Below are 17,619 nucleotides of genomic sequence, written 5' to 3' on the forward strand. Positions count from 1 at the left end.
CTTACCTTTGAAGGGTTATAGAACCTACTGCATTATTTGAGCATCAATAAGGATAATTACTACAGTGGGTGGAAACACATCAAACACACATTTAAATGCATGTGTTTGTAATGATACTTTTAAACAAAAAATACTTCATTACTTACCTTTGAAGGGTTATAGAACCTACTGCATTATTTGAGCATCAATAAGGATAATTACTACAGTGGGTGGAAACACATCAAACACACATTTAAATGCATGTGTTTGTAATGATACTTTTAAACAAAAAATACTTCATTACTTACCTTTGAAGGGTTATAGAACCTACTGCATTATTTATAAAACAGTAAATAAGGGAAAGAAATAAGTACTATTCCTGCTTTTCCTGTATGATTTTATAATACACATATGCATATGCTCAGAAGGAGGAGAAAGACTGGAAGGATATATACCAGGATACTAGTGAAGGTGGTTGTTATTATCAGTTACTGAAATTACCATTGTTTTTTACTATATTTTATGGGCTTTGTTTTCTGCAGTTATCCTGTGATAAAATATAATTAAGTATAGAGCTGTAAAGTTCAAAGTTTTCTATTAGATTACCTATATTATTATTTTCATATTTTCTGATATTTTTCTTTAGGCCTTCAAACAAGCTAGACATATGGGAGGATCTGAAGATAATAAGTAAGCCTATGTATTCTGTGTAACAGCACAGCCTTAAAATATTTTTAATGGGAAATTTTTGTACTCTATTATGTGGGTAACTCTTCTTTACCTACCTCATAGAGTTTTTGTCAGATTGAATAATTCTCATAAAGCAAGTAGATCAATGGTCATAGAAACTACTCAATAAGAGATCATTCCTAATTTACAGTAAACATTTTGTAAGCAGATAAACTATGAAATGCTTTGAATTGATATATTTTTGTACTTGAAACAATTACAAATGTATTTTTAAAGTCATCTTATGAAAAAATAACTATAGGAATGGTTTGTGACTTTATACATTTGTTTGTATTTTAATAATTAGTACCAAGTGGTTTTCTTTTCTCTGTGAAGGTTTCACAAGAAGTATTGTAGCTGTGTACAGTACTTGCATGCTGGTGGTTCTTTTGAGAGTCCAGTTAAACATAATTGGTGGATATATTTACCTGGATAATGCAGCAGTTGGCAAAAATGGCACCGTAAGTTTAATAGACTTCAATAGATATTGCCCTTTCTTTCCAGAGGTTCAAAATTTAACCAAATATTATTTATCATGATAATGCATATAGAATAAATATCTTTTTATTTCATGTGATTATAAACTTTTAGCATTATTATTATTCATATTTTGAAGCTAGGCTTTTTGTTCTGTTAAAGAATAGTATTTTTCCTGTCGTTCCAGGTCCTAAAGGATCTCAGCTCAAGTTTTAATGAAAATATTATTATTTACTAATAATATTGGGTACCTTATTTATGTTTTATACAGACAGTTCTTGCCCCCCCAGATGTCCAACAGCAGTATTTATCAAGTATTCAACACCTCCTTGGAGATGGTAAGATTCTTATTCGTGACCTATAAACTAATTCTGATTCATTCATTTGTATTATTGAAGAATTGAAAAAGTGAACAAGGCTTTTATGTTTGTTTTTGCTTTAATAGGCCTGACAGAATTGATCACTGTCATTAAACAAGCTGTGCAGAAGATTTTAGGGAGGTAAGGCATTTTGCTTTGGCTTTTCTGACTTACTGATTCTGATGAATAAAAGAAAAATTAGAATTGTTCTAATGAAGCCAGTGATTTGACAAATGGTGTTCTGCGAAACTCTTAACCTAATACGGACACAGCCCTGCCATATTACATTGTGGAATCCATTTTCTTTATCAGTATCAACCTTTTCATACTAAGGGAAAAGATTTAATGTTTCATTGTTTATTGATTGATTTCCAAACAAACCAGAGACATTTGGGTCATGAGATAAAAGACCTACTTTAAAAAATCTGTGTCTGAGGCTTTTAACTCCCGTTCATACAGTGGGAATTTTCTTGTGAAATCTGCAATTTGGACCTAGTAGCTGATTTCTTAATCTACTCTAGTGATTTCACAGTCAGCAGTTTCAGGATTGACTGGTTGAAACAGGATCTGAAGTAGTAACCTGTTAGGGTAAGAGTGTGTATAGGATGTGTTGTATAGTTTCAATTTATCCCAATTCCCTTTTCTCTGTTTCTAGTGTTTCTCTTAAACATTCTTTGTCCCTTTTGGACTTGGAGCAAAAACTAAAAGAAATCAGAGATCTCGTTGAGCAACATAAATCTTCTTCTTGGATTAATAACGATGGATCCAGATCTTTATTGTGCCATTATATGATGCCAGATGAAGAAACTCCATTAGCAGTTCAGGTGCTGAATTCATAACCATTTAACCAAACGAATTACTCTTTTTTTTTTAAGGTTTTTTTCACTATCTCTTAAAATTTAGATTTCTGAGTCTCTTGAAAGGTGATTGAAAGACGTGTATTTCAGTAATTTAATTAAAACCTCATTAATTTAGAAAACAAACTATAAATGGAACTGACTTCTAGTTAGAAACAACAGACACTAGTATGATTGGGATATAAAATGAATAAGACATATTCATTACACCTGGGGAACACAGGAGACAAATTCAGTTCCTTTGGCTAGAGCGTTTCTGTATGAGGTCAGGTAACAGAAGATAAAGCTGGTAGTTGGGGCAAGATCCTAAAGAGCTTTGTGTGCCAAGATAAAGAGTCTGAACTTCCATTTCAAATTCTAATCGGGCCAGTACTACAATCACATTTGCTTTTTTTTTTTTTTTTTTTTGCGGTACGCGGGCCTCTCACTGCTGTGGTGTCTCCCGTTGCGGAGCACAGGCTCCGGATGTGCAGACTCAGCGCTCAGCGGCCATGGCTCACGGGCCTAGCCGCTCCGCAGCATGTGAGATCTTCCCGGACCGGGGCACGAACCCGTGTCCCCTGCATTGGCAGGCGGACTCTCAACCACTGTGCCACCAGGGAAGCCCCACATTTGCTTTTAAGATGAATCAATGATGGCAGTATCTGAATGGACTGAAGGAGTCATCCAGTTGAGAAACAAAGAAGGCCTAATCTAACATTTATCAACTATGGTGTTGCTATACATTGGTGTGTCCCAGCCAGTTGTGATTTAAGTTATTCATTGATTAAGAATAATAAAAATGCCAAAGATTACAGGTTATAGACCTCATTTTTAAAAAATTTTATACCTAAGTGGATTGCACCCATTCTTTGCAGTTGAGAGAAGAATATCTCTCACTTAACAATTGGAGAAGTCTTAGACCAGAGAGGCCCCTATGCCATACCTCAGCGTAAAGGCCCTGTTAGAACAAAAACTGCCGTGTTTTTCATTGCCTGTCGGTTTCCCCCTTCCCCAGAAACCCCAGAGATAGATGTTTGTGGGTACTGAGAGACCCTGCATTCATGAATAGGCCAAAAAAAGTTGCAAACCATCTGAGGAAACCCTGTGAACTGCAAAATGGAGGCTAAATTGAACGAGCAGAACAGACCTGACAGAATTAATGAAAGAAACAGGAGAAAACTTACTTACAAATTAGAATCTCGAAGAGATGCAATAATAGTATTTAAAAAGCTTTCTGGAATGATAAAGCAATTTCCAAATTTTAAAATTCAACAGTGGAATTAAAAAAGAAAATGATTCAAAAGAACAGATGAAGAGAGGGATGATAGACCAAATCTTACCCGAATTAAATTTAAACCTGCAACTTCAGATTGAAAGGATACACAGAGCCTTAGACTAAACTAGATTGATGAGAAAAGACACATACATATCCTGATAAAATGTCTTAACAATCAAAGAAAAATCCCTGGCCTCTGCAACCTCAAAGACTGTTTTTTTCTTTGTAAGTATATTCTAGAAATGTGTCCAAGAGGGGTCAGATAAACAAAGATCTTACTGTGACTCATGTTTTAAATACTACTTACCTGTGCACATGAACCTTTATAGTTTTTTGAGTTTAACATTTTTTGATTGTTGATAGAACATAGACTTTTAGACTTCCTGAACTCCTGAGTTTATTAACATGATTTGTTTCATCATAACCCTGTTCTAATATTTGAAACACTGAAATGTGGCCTTTTAATTTCACAGGCCTGTGGGCTTTCTCCTAGAGATGTTACCACTATTAAACTACTCAATGAAACTAGAGACATGTTGGAAAGGTATGTATACTGCATGTAACAGGAAGCATGTGTTTCTTTTTTGAATGTACTTATGACCATTTTATAGTTTTTCTTGAACAATGTTCAACATAATATTTTGTTAAAATTAAATTTTAAATCTATTCCCCTGCCTTAAGTAGGATTCCCTACCTAAACTAATGGTCCTCTTATTAGGGTGGGGAGGGAAGCAAAGATGTTTTTTTTAGGATACCCATGCCTTGCCCCCACCTACTTTCCTAGCCTAGAGACTCTGATATACTAGTTAAGGAACTGGAAGATAGTTAGCATTTATATTTTGAGGAAAGCTTTCAAGGGTGATTCTCACATGCTCAGTGTGTAGTGGTAAATGGTTAACAACCAGCCCTGTAAAGAAAAAAGACCAGAAACAAATTGTAGCCACAGCAGTGCTGACTACCAACTTGATGTTACTCAGTGCTAACTTGGAGAGTTGGGTAAAGATGCTCTTGGCAGCCAAAGCTAGCCAGCTCCAGCTAGGCCTCAGGTGTAGACACATGTACACACATGCTAATGTGTATGCACACACACCTGTACTCAATTTTGAGAACTACTTCCCCTAACCCTTTCAGGATAGTCTGTAATGTTCCTAAATCTTTGAGTGAGAAAAATTTCACATCCTCCCTAAACTGAGTATTACTATTTTAAATAACCCAGAAGAGAGCCAGAGTGTTAGAAGTGGAAAAAGCATCAGATTATGCATTAGAAGACGAGAGGACCTGAATTCAAGGTTGGCTGTTCTATTTATTATCTGGTCAACCTTGGTTGAGCCGCTTACACTCGTTGAGGTAGTTCTATCATTGTAAAATCTTAGTGGTATACCAGTTCCATCCACTTTATCTTAAGTGATTCAAATATCAAAGTTTCTTTTCAATTAAAGAGAATTTAAGATCATTTTTTCTAGTTTTTTTCCAGTTCTGTTTTCTGGAGAAATTATATCCTTTGTTTATAATATTTTTTCATAATCTTGAAGAAAATCAGCAAATTTTTAGGTTAACTCAGTTACTGACTCTACTATCTGAATTCATCAAGTTCTAGTCCCTTGACTTTCTACAGTAGCGATCTCCACTCTTTTCTTATTCAAACCACTCCATGAAGCTCTAGAAAAAGGTCATCGGTGATCTTTTGCCAAATCCAGTCAACATGTAATGTTCATCTTACTTGGCCTTTCTCTAATAATTGACACTGTTGATCAAGACTTTCTTGAAATTCCTTTCTCTTATGGCTTCAATGAAAAATCTAATTTTTCTCCCAGTTCTCAGATCATTTCTTCTTAGGTTCCTCTATGCCTGCCTTTCCTTTAAATATTAGTGTTTTCCAGGTATTTGTTCTTATTTCATCCTCAGCTGCCCCAAGCAATTTTATATATACTCCCATTAATTTACTGTCTGTATGTTACTAATTCCCAAACTTATAGCCCTAGCCCTCCACTCTAATGAGTTGAATTGAGATTTCTACATGTCGAAGATAGAACTAATCTGTTCAACTAGGCAGTTTCTAACTCTCATAGCATACATATATTATTCTTTATATCAAAGAGTTTTTGTGAGGTACTGACATGATGTAACAAAAAGAGCTTGAACTTTAAGATCAAAAGGCCTGGGTTCAAATTCTGGCTCCCATATTTACTAATTACGTAACCTTTGGACAGATTTCTTCATCCCTCAAGTATCCAGTTCCTCATCTGTTGTACATGTTAATAAAATATTCTGTCTCACTGGGATGATATGTTAGAGTATACAAGGCAAACCAATAATCTGTGACTATAAGAGGATTCCTCTTCAAGTGTTTCCTGAAGAAAAATAATACTATTTATTGATATTTATAAAAGTACACTTATAAAGTGCTGCCTAATGTAAGAAAATCTAGCAAAATGCATGAATATTCTCATTGTGTTGTGCTAAATAATAAGCTCACTTTTTATGCTTAACTTTTAAGATTGACTCCTTGATATATTTTTATAGCGTTTTAGTCTAAAAACTAAATTGTGACTAGAAATGTTGGTGGCTATCAAAGATAACCACATGGTTATTGAATTTGTGTCCTTTTCGATTGAAAATCTGAAAAGTAACTTATCCTCTTATTTTGTGTAGTCCAGATTTTAGTACAGTTTTGAATACCTGTCTAAACCGAGGATTTAGTAGACTGCTAGACAATATGGCTGAGTTCTTTCGACCTACTGAACAGGACCTGCAACAGGGTAACTCCATGAATAGGTAAGAGGTCATAAAAGAATGTTATCAGTCTAAAGAGTGTTCTAATAAAATAGTGCTTTCGGATGTGTTTATTTTTTGTTCCAGGTAACAAAAATATCTTAGAGGATAAATTTGAATGTTTTTTTTTTCAACAAATTAAACTCTGTTCAACCAATGACTCCTTCATTAGGAGGAGCTCTTTCAGTATTCAATATTAAAACTTTCATTTCTTCCAAAAATTTTGCCACTATATAAAGTACTTAAGTTGTGAAACTATTTTTCTATAGGCCAAATTTCAATTATTGGGGCTTTTTAGATTTAACTCTTTAGAATACAAAACTGAAAACATTATTTAAGTTTTAATGTTTTCTCTTATATTATTCCAGTACTATAAGCCATAATTAGCCTGTATAATTCAGCCAAGCATTCTTGTTCTCAATTCCCCCTTGATGAATTATCTCCTAGTTCTACATCCCTTATTGTAGGATTAGGAATGTTTAGTTAGTGCAATTGGTAGTGATTTTTAATCATAACTATTACTAAGTCATGGATTCACACTGCCAAAAGGTATCTTATGGTTTTATTATATTCTTATAATCTCAGCATGAGCACCTTGAATCTCCTATTAGGATTTACGCTCTTTTGCAGTTTTTTAAGTTAAATTCAGAAAATAATAGGTACTAAATCAATGTTAACTGACTATAAACTCATCTGTTAAAATTAGGGGTAACAGTAACTGATGTGCAGTATGTATGTGCAATGTCCAATTTAATTCTCAAATACACAGGGCAAGATTATTTTATTTGCCCAGTTCTCTGGGACCCATCTTTATTATACAAAAAGGAATAATTTGCAGTTAACATTGAGGGTTTGGAATGCCTAGCGTCATAAAATTTATTTTCTGAAGCAATTTAAATATCATCCTAAAATCTTTTTTAGCAGTTCTTTAAATTATCAAAAAAAACAAATTTCAGCCTCTATAAAATACTCCCTAAATCAAGGTCCTCCAGTCAACAAAATTTCACTATAATCTCTACATAGCAGAAGTGTTAGTTATTTCCTGAGTAGTTATAAGAATTGTAATAGTTGTTATAATATAAACAAATACTTGATCTTGTACACTAAAGAATTATAAAAATTATGTTACAATTACATCAGCCATTGATAGTCTTTTCTGAACTCCTGTAGGACTCATTATCACTCCTGTAGTACTCAGTGTTTATACTTAACTATTGGCAAAGAGACAAAATATCACTAATTATGTGTACTACAATTAATAATCCAGAACCCTCAAGAGAATCAACAGAAAAATGATGTAAACTAATAAAACATTAAATTTTACATATATATGTATATATTTATATATATTACATATGTATATATTTATGCATATACTATATATACATGTGCATATAATCTATGTGTATATATAAACATATATATATAATATTAAAAGTTTTTCTATCATAAGAAACAACCCAATAGAAAATATGATGGATAAATGTGGGATGTAAAAGAAAAACTATACAGACTTAAAGTATGAATATAGATATAAGAATCCTAAATAAAATATAGACAAATGAAATCCAGAAATATATAGCAATAATAATAGTGACCAGTACTTCTGTTTTCTTTTTTACGTACAAGTATGATAGATATTTTTCAGAACATTATCTCATTGAATTCTTAAAATAGCCCTAGGAAGTAAGTACTAGTATCTTCCTCTTGCCACAGGTGAGGAAACTAAGACAGAAAAATTAAATAATTTGAGGTCAAGCAGCTAGCAAGTAGTAAAGCCAGATGTTCACTCACATTTGTCTCACATCAGAGCCTGGAATTTCTAGTTATTCCCCAAGACTGTGACTAATTAGGGTTTATTTTAAGAATGCAAGGAAGTTTAAACATTAAGAAAGTTATTACACTAATTCATAACATTAATAAGTTAATAGGACAAAAAGCAAGTATCATCTTCAGTGTTGCTGAAAAAGCGTTCAATAAAACATAACTTTTATTACTGATAAAACCTCTTCTAGAAATAAAAAATCCTTTTTATATAATAAAATATTTGAAATCAAAAGCAAATGTTATACTTAATGGCAACACACTAGAATTATTTCCATTAAATTAAAAACAGTATAAAGATGGTCACTATTGACATATTTATTCAACATCATTTTAGTATTCTAACCAGTGCAGTAAGACTAGGAAAAGACAATTTTGAGAACCAAATTCAGGAATGTCAGTGATTTTTATATATTTATTTTGAGAAGAGACACTTACTGAATGTTTATTACTATATAATAAACTGCTAGTTGACTCTTGAGTTTCTAAGTTAAATTCTTCAGAAAATGACATTAGTTTCGGAAAGGGAGAGAAAAAAGTTATTGTTATATGAAAGTGACATGATTTTATACTTAGAAATCCAAGAGAATCAGCTAAAAATTGTAAAGTTAGCTTCCCAAAATTAATCTATAAATGTGGTCAAAGTACCATCAAAATCCACTGAGGATTAGAGAGTGGTTGCTTTGTTATTTTTGAACCTGAAAAATTGATAGTACTAAAGGAGGAATAAAGGGCTGAGAATATTCAAGAAATTATTGAAAAAGTAGAGCAATGAATACTTTCCCTATAGAACATGTATTATACGGTACAGTTATTCAAATAATATGTTACTAGGAATAGATGAATCAGTGAAATAGGATATAAAATCCAGAAACAGGCTCTAAAATATACAAGATATAGCATATGATAAAAGTGAGGAAGAGATGTATTATTTAGTAAATAACAGTAAGACAGTCATTGTAAAATGACTAATTGTAAAATAAAGTTAGAACCTTTCTGTACCATACTTATAGCCAAAAACAAAAGCAAAAACCAGGGGATTTAAACAATCAAAACATAAATGAAGTGATAGAAAACAGGTGAATATTTAGCTGATTTCAAGATGGAGAAAGTTTTTCTAAGAATGAAAGTAAAGAACTTTATATGAATAAAATAATGTTTGGCGGTAAAATTTAAAAGTTAAAGGTCAAGCAAGTTTTAACTTTATAATCAATATTAACGGCAAATGATATGTTGGGGGAAGTATTTGTAAATTATATGCATCATATAAAGAGCTTAATAGCATTATATACACATCAGTTAAGGAAGAAAACCCAAAGAAAGAGATGGTCAGAGACACAAACATAATTCACAAAAGAGCATGTAGAAATGACCAATTTGTCCATTCATCTAAAATCTGTTCATTGAACATCTGCTATTTATCAAGTACTTCACTATGTCTCTGTCCTCATGGATCTTACAATCTAGTAGGAGAAACAGACAGTAAACATAATCGCATAAACTATGATAGGTGTTATATAGGAAAAGAATGTTGAGCATATAATAGAAGTATTTGAACAAACATGGAAAGTCAAGCAGAGTTTACAAGGAAATAATTTGAACAAGAACAAAAAGATGAGGTCTTGGATAGAGTGAGGCAGTTGACATTCAGAGCAGAAGGCATAGCGCAGAGACTTTGAAGACAGGAGGACCACAGCACACTTTGAGGACCTGGAAGGCCAGTGTGGTAGCTGAAAGGATGGCACTAGGAACAGAATGGTGTGAGATGAAGTTGGAGAATTCAGCACATACAGCTTATGGTTGTCAGCTTGAGAATGCTAGGGAGCCACTAGAAAAGCGGCAGCAGAGTGACAGGGTGGGATTTACATTGTAGGATCACTTTGATTGCTTTGTGAGGGTGGAAATGGGAAAGAGGACATTGGGGGTGGGACATAGCAATGGATGAATGAAACTTTTATTCATGGCGTCAACAAGTATGTTTTGAGCACACACTGCACCAGGCCCTTTACAAAGTGCTAGGATAATACAGTGAGTGAGGTAGGCATGAAACCACATGGACCTTGTGTGGTAGTGCTGTCTTCAATTTCTGTGGAAGACAAATTCACTAACATATAAAGAGACACATCAAACAAAAATCATGACAGGTTTTGAAAAATGCTGCGAAGGTACCAAGGGGGAGAAGTGGCGGGGGGTGGGGGTGGGATGGTGGGATGAATTGGGTGATTGGGATTGACGTGTATACACTACTATGTATAAAATGGATAACTGTTAAGAACCTGCTGTATAAAAAATAAATTAAATTTAAAAATTCAAAAAGAAAAATGCTGCAAAGGTACTGTGAAGGAGAATAATGACTCATCTCTTCAGGAATGCATAAATCTCTCTACTTTTTTCATTTTAAGCATTCCCTCAAATCTTAGCACAGCATACTAGTTAGATACCATAGCTTCAGCATTTTCATGGTATTTAAAAGGAAAATTTTAGTGTAGTCCCAGGTTTAAATGAATGAAGTGTGATATTTTATGTAATAAACCAAGACTTTAACCCACACACAAAAAGTAGTTTCATTATTTAACAGTCATTATATATATAGTCATGCATAACATTCATTCATTCATTCATCCAGGAAATGTTTATGGAGCATTTGCAGGTTAGAAGGTCATTGCTGTAGTCTAGAGAAGAGATAATGCTTAGTGTGGATAGGTTTGGCAATGGGGAGAAGTAGACACATTTAAGAAATATTGAGGATTGTGGAGAGGCTGGATATAGGCAGGAGAAGGAAGTATCGATGATCCCAGGTTTCCTGCTTACTCAGCTGACTAGATGACAGTACAGTTCACTGAAGTAGAGGAAAAAAACATTTGACATCGCTAGTAATTAAGAGAAATACAGACCCAAACTGTGAGATGCCATTTTCAGCTATCAGACATATGAAGGTTAAAGAAAAAGATAATGCTTGATGTAGAAAGAAGGCATGATAGAGCAGGTATCCTCATAAACTGTTAGAGAAGCAGAGAGCCTTTGGCAGTATACATTTTAAAGCTTAAAAGCATTCATACCCTTCAACCCAGTAATTTACTGTAAATGCAAAAAGTTATTTGTATTAAGGAATATTAGGCAAAAACTTAAATGCCCAACTGTAGGGAGCTGATGATATAAATTGTCACAGCTAGAGGAAGGATTACTATATAATTATTAAAAAACAGACAAAAACTTTGGAAGAACTTTTAATGAGATGGAAAAATGATTATAACCTGTGAATAAAATTGCAAAACAAGTGTTGCTTGGGAGGTTATAGTTTTGTGTTAAAAACACAAAAAGTATAGATATGTATATATAAAAAATTACTGGAAGAAATTAACTATGATGTCAATTGACATCATAGTTGTTATTTCTAGGTGGTAGAATTATGTGTGGTTTTTATTTTCTTATTAATACATTTCTATAAGTACTTTTCAATGGCTATTACTTTTATAATTAAAATATTAAGTTCCTATAAGATAATTTCAGAAAATAATTATTACTGTGATGATTTTTCAGCCTTTCCAGTGTCAGCCTGCCTTTAGCTAAGATAATTCCAATAATAAATGGACAGATCCATTCAGTTTGCAGTGAAACACCTAGTCATTTTGTTCAGGTAAGAGGAAAGCTTGGGGGTATTATTAAAAACAGATTGTACTCTTGGTTGTGGTCCTATTTGTCCAACATAAAATTACATTTCTTTTCTATGATATTTGTTCAAAGAAACCAAAAACTTGAAACCATATGTAGAGTGTGGTAGAAGGACCCATGAGAATAATGTATTGTGGCACTTTTATGAGGTTGGGAATACCTTTCTCCACGTTATAGTCCAACACATGTTAGACTACATTTCAGTCCAAATACATTCTAGTGGTCAGTTGAATTTACAGTGTTACTGTTTTGCATTAAGCTGTGCTAATAGAAAAGTTGAGCCTTGAGGCAAATCAGTGAACTACTTCCTCACATTTTGAGGAAAAATTTAAAATTTTTGTGGGAAAGTAAAGCATTTTAATAGCTAATAAATACAACAATGAATAGTGCACCGATAATCTGCCCATTAAAAACTGCATACTCAGTAGGTTATTTAAATTTTTCATTAGACTACCTATAACTCCATCTCCTTTCTTAGGAAAGCATTTTAGAATACATTAAGACTGATTTTATTAAAAGGACAACTTTGAATCCATAGGGTTTTTTCCGAGTCACTTGCAAACTTGGAAACTGTATAACAAGTAATAAATTACTCGCAATACACCTCAGTTGCAAACCACTGCCATAATGTGCACTGAGAAGAGACCCTAGGCCTAAGTGTAAAGATGGTATCTTCTCAGTATCGTTTATCTCTGTGGATTTCTACTTGAGGACATGAAGAGTCCTGAGACTATGGGTTGTAATTCTTCCTTTCTCTGTATAGTGTTGTTACCTTGTCCTTAACATGCTACTTTTCCTCACTGTTCTCTTCAGTCTTCTGTGTCATCCTGTCACCCATGAGAATTAGCCATTCATATTTCAGAAGAAAGAATGAATAAGGCTGATCTCATTTCACTTAATTTTAAGCTTAATTTATGCTCAAAAAATCTTAATTAACAACTTAGTTTTACATTTTATCTTTATTTTTTTTTAATTTTTACATGAATATTAGTGTGAGAAAAAAAGTTATAACTTCTGGCATTTAAACCTTAACTTTCTCCATTTTCATAAAGTCTCTGGCTTCGTCAGTAAGCTGTTCATCTTGACAAGTGGGAAATACAGCTAAGCGTAATACACCACCAGCTTTGGTGCTTAAGTAATTTAGGTACTACATTAATTAAAGTCTGTATAATTGAGAATGAAGACAAAAGGTTTCAACCTAGTAAAAACATCATTGATACTAATGCTTAGTAAATTTTCTTAGTGTGACTGGATGTGGATTAAGTTTATAAACGAGACCATTAATTGACAAGACTTCCACCAATTTTTTTAACTATGATTTCTGAGTTAAAATGCCACGTGGTATTCAGAGAATTTAACCTTGAATTTGTGAGATCAAGACTTACCTAAGCTCACTTGCGTTTTCTGATGCTTGGGAGAGAACACAAAGGATAGGTTCACTTGTTTCTCTGCTGCCCACAGGGCACTTAAGGGTTTCTATTGTCATAGATCCTTTCACTGTCTGGAGAAGCCTATGGATGCCTCCTCAGAATAATGCCTATAAATGCATATTGTAAAATACATAGGTTTTAAAGAAAACCAATTGCATACAGTTTTCAAATACTTTTAAAAATCAAATTTACGATATAGCAATATTGCTTCTTTGTTCATGCATTAAATAACAAGATGTAATGGCACTTCATGTAACTTCCACAACTGTCTATCATATGATGTAAAAATGTCTGATTTCTACTAAAGGCAGATTCAGAGGTTCTGCTAATACTATCAGTTTGTTGCTTGCATTCATAACTGAAGGAAATGCTAGATTTTAGTTGAAGGTTAATGAAAATAAAGATGTAATTTTTTCCTTATCTACATTCACAGATCCCTTAAGAACCCCTGTTCTCAGGTGTATATGTGTGATTATGTATGTGTGTATATGTAATATATGATATACTACATATATTCTATGTTAGAAAGTAATATACCTCAATCATGTCATGTCAGCTTCCAGCAAAAGTACCTTTAGACTTGTATAGTTAGTGTTGTAATCATTTATTCAACAGATAGTCTTCTAGCACTTGACACACACAGAAATCCATTTGAAGACTATTTTGGGTCTTCTTCTCAAAGCCACACTTGAATACTTATCATATCCACTATCCCTCACTTAAGAACTTAAACAATAAACATCTCCAGGAACTTATTATAAGAAAAACTACTTCTTTCATTAAATGGTTTTCTTTTTGGCCTTAATGCCACAAAATTTAGAGCTAACTTTGTTGCTTGATTGCAGAAATGAATTCTGATTATCTCTTCCTTTTATAAACTGTAATGTTTTATTGTCGTCTATGCTAGGATCTGTTAATGATGGAGCAAGTAAAAGACTTCGCTGCTAACGTGTACGAGGCCTTTAGTACTCCTCAACAACTGGAGAAATGATTTTTTCCTTCAGGAAGAACTACAGTGGAATTCATTTGCTTTAAAAAATACACTGAATAAATCAGCTATATAGAGGGTAATGATTTGGTACTGAAATGTCTAATAAAAATATATTCATAATCAAAGTCTTCATTTCATAATAAAATAGATTTATTTGGCATCTTAATATATTTTTTTAAAGTCATCAACAGACTGGTTTTTGTGGGCATATCTGAGTGTACACAGGGCAAATGTCAGCATTGTTAATAATTTGTTACACCATGGATATTAGTTCCAAACTGATTAATGTAGATACTTTTTTAATATAATAGGAAATTCAGTATACTTTGACATTAATACTGAGGTAAAATCTGTTTGCAAAGTAGGTGTGAAGTCTGGAAAATATGCTATTTAATCATAGTTCTCTGGACTACAGTATACAGGAGTGAATCAGACTTTTCTCCAGTTAGTCTTCAAAGGGATAAATTATTTGTCTTAAATATACCTGATTGAGGACTTTGTTTTTTATAGAAATCAGTTAATTTAGCAACTGTGATGGGGACTTCCCTGGCAGTCCAGTGGTTAAAACTCCCCGCTTCTCCCGCAGGGGGAACGGGTTCGATCCCTGATCCCTGGTCGGGGGAACTAAGCTTTTGCATGCCGTGTGGCACGGCCAGGAAAAAATAGGGAACAACCGTGATCAGCAATTTTTTTCTTTACTGTTGTTAACAATCCTTAGGAAACTACATATTGATTTAGGGGCAAAAATTGTGTTGATGCCGTTTACTCACAGCTGTGATTAACTACTGTACATAGTTTCATTCATTTGTATGTAAATAATTTTAATAACCTACTTTGTATTGTTTTGAACACAGTGAATCTTATTGCAATAAAATATTTTAGTAAAATATGGTTTTATTGAGTTAATACTTTACAGCTGTTAATTTATTTGTCCCATAGCATTTTTGCTATTATTTTTGGAGATTACGCTAGTTTTCAAGTTTCATTTTAACTGGTAATTGTTGCTTTCTTTGAACTTATTTGTTTAGAAAAAATAAATAGCATTTCCTTCTGAAAAGAAATAATTCATTGTTCTAGTAAATCTATAGTTCTTTATATGGGTAATTAGAGCAGAAATAAATGAATCATGATCATCATTATATTAGATATATTTTCAGTAGCATAAGAATATTTTCAGTAGCATCATTTTATGTTGTTTTATGTTTCTCTAACATATAACATATAGCTAAATAGTAGAAGGTAGAAAATGAATTGTGAAGTCTCTTCTAAGGCCAGGTTAGGCCTGAAGCCAACCACTAGGGAATCTATGCCTAGAATATTTTTTTAAAAAACCAAAAAAACCAAACAAAAAAACCCAGAAAAAACAGATGTAAAAGTGGAGAGGAGAGCAAATGCTTCTTTTCAAAATTTGACAGAATATAATGATGTTATTTCTAATAGGGTGGTGGAAAAACTGTATTTTGGAAAATTACTGAATGTGTGTGTAATAGGGCATGCATCTCTTCCAGCAATATTAACCCAGGATTTCATCCAAGGAAATTTTGAGAATGAACAGGTGCAACCTTGTTAAGGATAGAAAGCTGATCCTCTGAAAATTATCACCTGGAATCATCTACCTCTGTAGAGTTGTAGAGATGACAAGGTAAAAAAACCACATGTATTTGAAGCTAATTGGACTTAGACGTTATAAATTTGTCTTCTAATTGTACAGTAGGAGCCCTTTTATCTGGAACCCTTAGTTGTTTGGTTAATCCAAAAAGTCATTTAAAGCAGGGTATCATTAAAAAAATAACACATGTATTCTTAGATATTTTAACTTAAAATATAAATAATCTTTATTTGCCAGTTATTGAATGTAGGACCCGTGTCTTTTCTAACTTTTCAGTGTAGGTCTGCTTCTAAGGGTTCTCTAATTGTCTTTCTTATACAGATCACATGTATATAGTTGTAAACCAGGGGTACAGAATTCTTATAGATTTTTACTATATTTCCCTTCAGTGTTTTACAACTTTTTTTTTCTTTTTTGGCTGCGTTGGGTCTTCGTTGCTGCGCGCGGGCTCTCTCTAGTTGTGGCGAGCAGGGGCTACTCTTCCTTGCGGTGCGCGGGCTTCTCATTGCAGTGGCTTCTCTTGTTGCAGAGCACAGGGCTCTAGGCGCGCGGGCTTCAGTAGTTGTGGCGCACGGGCTTTAGTTGCTCCATGGCATGTGGGATCTTCCCGGACCAGGAATCAAACCTGTGTTCCCTGCATTGGCAGGTGGATTCTTAACAACTGTGCCACCAGGGAAGTCCTTTTACAACTGTTTTACCCACAATAATTAACCAGTACATTGAAATTGGAAAACAACAAAAAAAGGCCACATAATTTTATCTAGTTTTTCCAGAGTATTCAACTTGGTTTTCACGGAAACTATAACTGTTCACACTCATGTCATCCGCTTATGCAACATGATAAAAAGTTCTACTGGCATAATCAGTTTGGTAACTATATTAGTCTCCTAGAACTGCCATAACAAATTGCCACTAACTGTGTGGCTTAAACAATGGAAATTTATTCTCTCACCATCCTGGTGCTGAGAAATCAAAGATTAAGGTGTCGGCAGGGCCATGCTCCCTCTGAAGACTCTGAGGAAGAATCCCTCCAGTCCGTCCTTGACTCTTACAGCTTCTGGCGGCCCCAAGAATTCCTTGGCTTGTAGCAGCATAATCTCTGCTTCTGTCTCCATATGGTCATCTTTTACATGTTTGTGACCCCCGCATCCAGTATGATCTTACCTCAGTATTTACCTTAATTGCATCTGCAGAGACACTACTTCCAAGTAAGATCATATTCTGAGCTTGTGGGTAGACGTGAGTTACTGGGGAACACTATTCAACCCATAACAGTAACAAACCCAACTAACCCTTGGTAAACATATATTGCAGCAAGTGAAAATCAAGGTGAAGCATGGGCCAGACAGAAGCCTACTAACTGAAAGCCTGCAGCTTGCCTGGGCGTCAATCAGTATGCTTTTCCAAGGAAATGGAGAGCATCCGTTAATCTAGTGAGTTGGTTAAATGGAGATTACTTAAAACAGCTTCTACTTTCTTCTTCCAACTTGTATAAATGTGTTTGTTACTGTGTATATATAAAAATCTGATATGAACAATTATTTATTTTTTTGCAAGTTAGGAAGGTTTTTATCTAACCAGGCCTTTTACTTACAAAATTGAAATGAACAGAAGGCAAAACATCTGTCTTGTTTTCTGTTGTCCTAATTCATATTTATTTGA

General features: G+C 33.8%; 1 protein-coding gene across 1 annotated transcript in view; it reads left to right on the forward strand.

Moving 5' to 3' along the window:
- PEX3 (peroxisomal biogenesis factor 3) overlaps positions 1-14,463 on the forward strand; it is a 30,743-nt gene extending 16,280 nt beyond the window's left edge. Inside the window, exons 4-12 of the mRNA XM_059083296.2 lie at positions 626-669; positions 1,045-1,169; positions 1,457-1,523; positions 1,631-1,685; positions 2,200-2,368; positions 4,133-4,203; positions 6,312-6,434; positions 11,796-11,892; positions 14,265-14,463. Coding sequence (XP_058939279.1) covers positions 626-669; positions 1,045-1,169; positions 1,457-1,523; positions 1,631-1,685; positions 2,200-2,368; positions 4,133-4,203; positions 6,312-6,434; positions 11,796-11,892; positions 14,265-14,348 — 835 coding nt within the window. The 3' untranslated portion in view covers positions 14,349-14,463. The remainder of the gene's footprint in view (positions 1-625; positions 670-1,044; positions 1,170-1,456; positions 1,524-1,630; positions 1,686-2,199; positions 2,369-4,132; positions 4,204-6,311; positions 6,435-11,795; positions 11,893-14,264) is intronic.
- Positions 14,464-17,619: the final 3,156 nt, after the last annotated feature.

The sequence above is a fragment of the Kogia breviceps genome, chromosome 13 (genome assembly GCF_026419965.1).
Source record: "Kogia breviceps isolate mKogBre1 chromosome 13, mKogBre1 haplotype 1, whole genome shotgun sequence".
NCBI classification, from domain to species: domain Eukaryota; kingdom Metazoa; phylum Chordata; class Mammalia; order Artiodactyla; family Physeteridae; genus Kogia; species Kogia breviceps.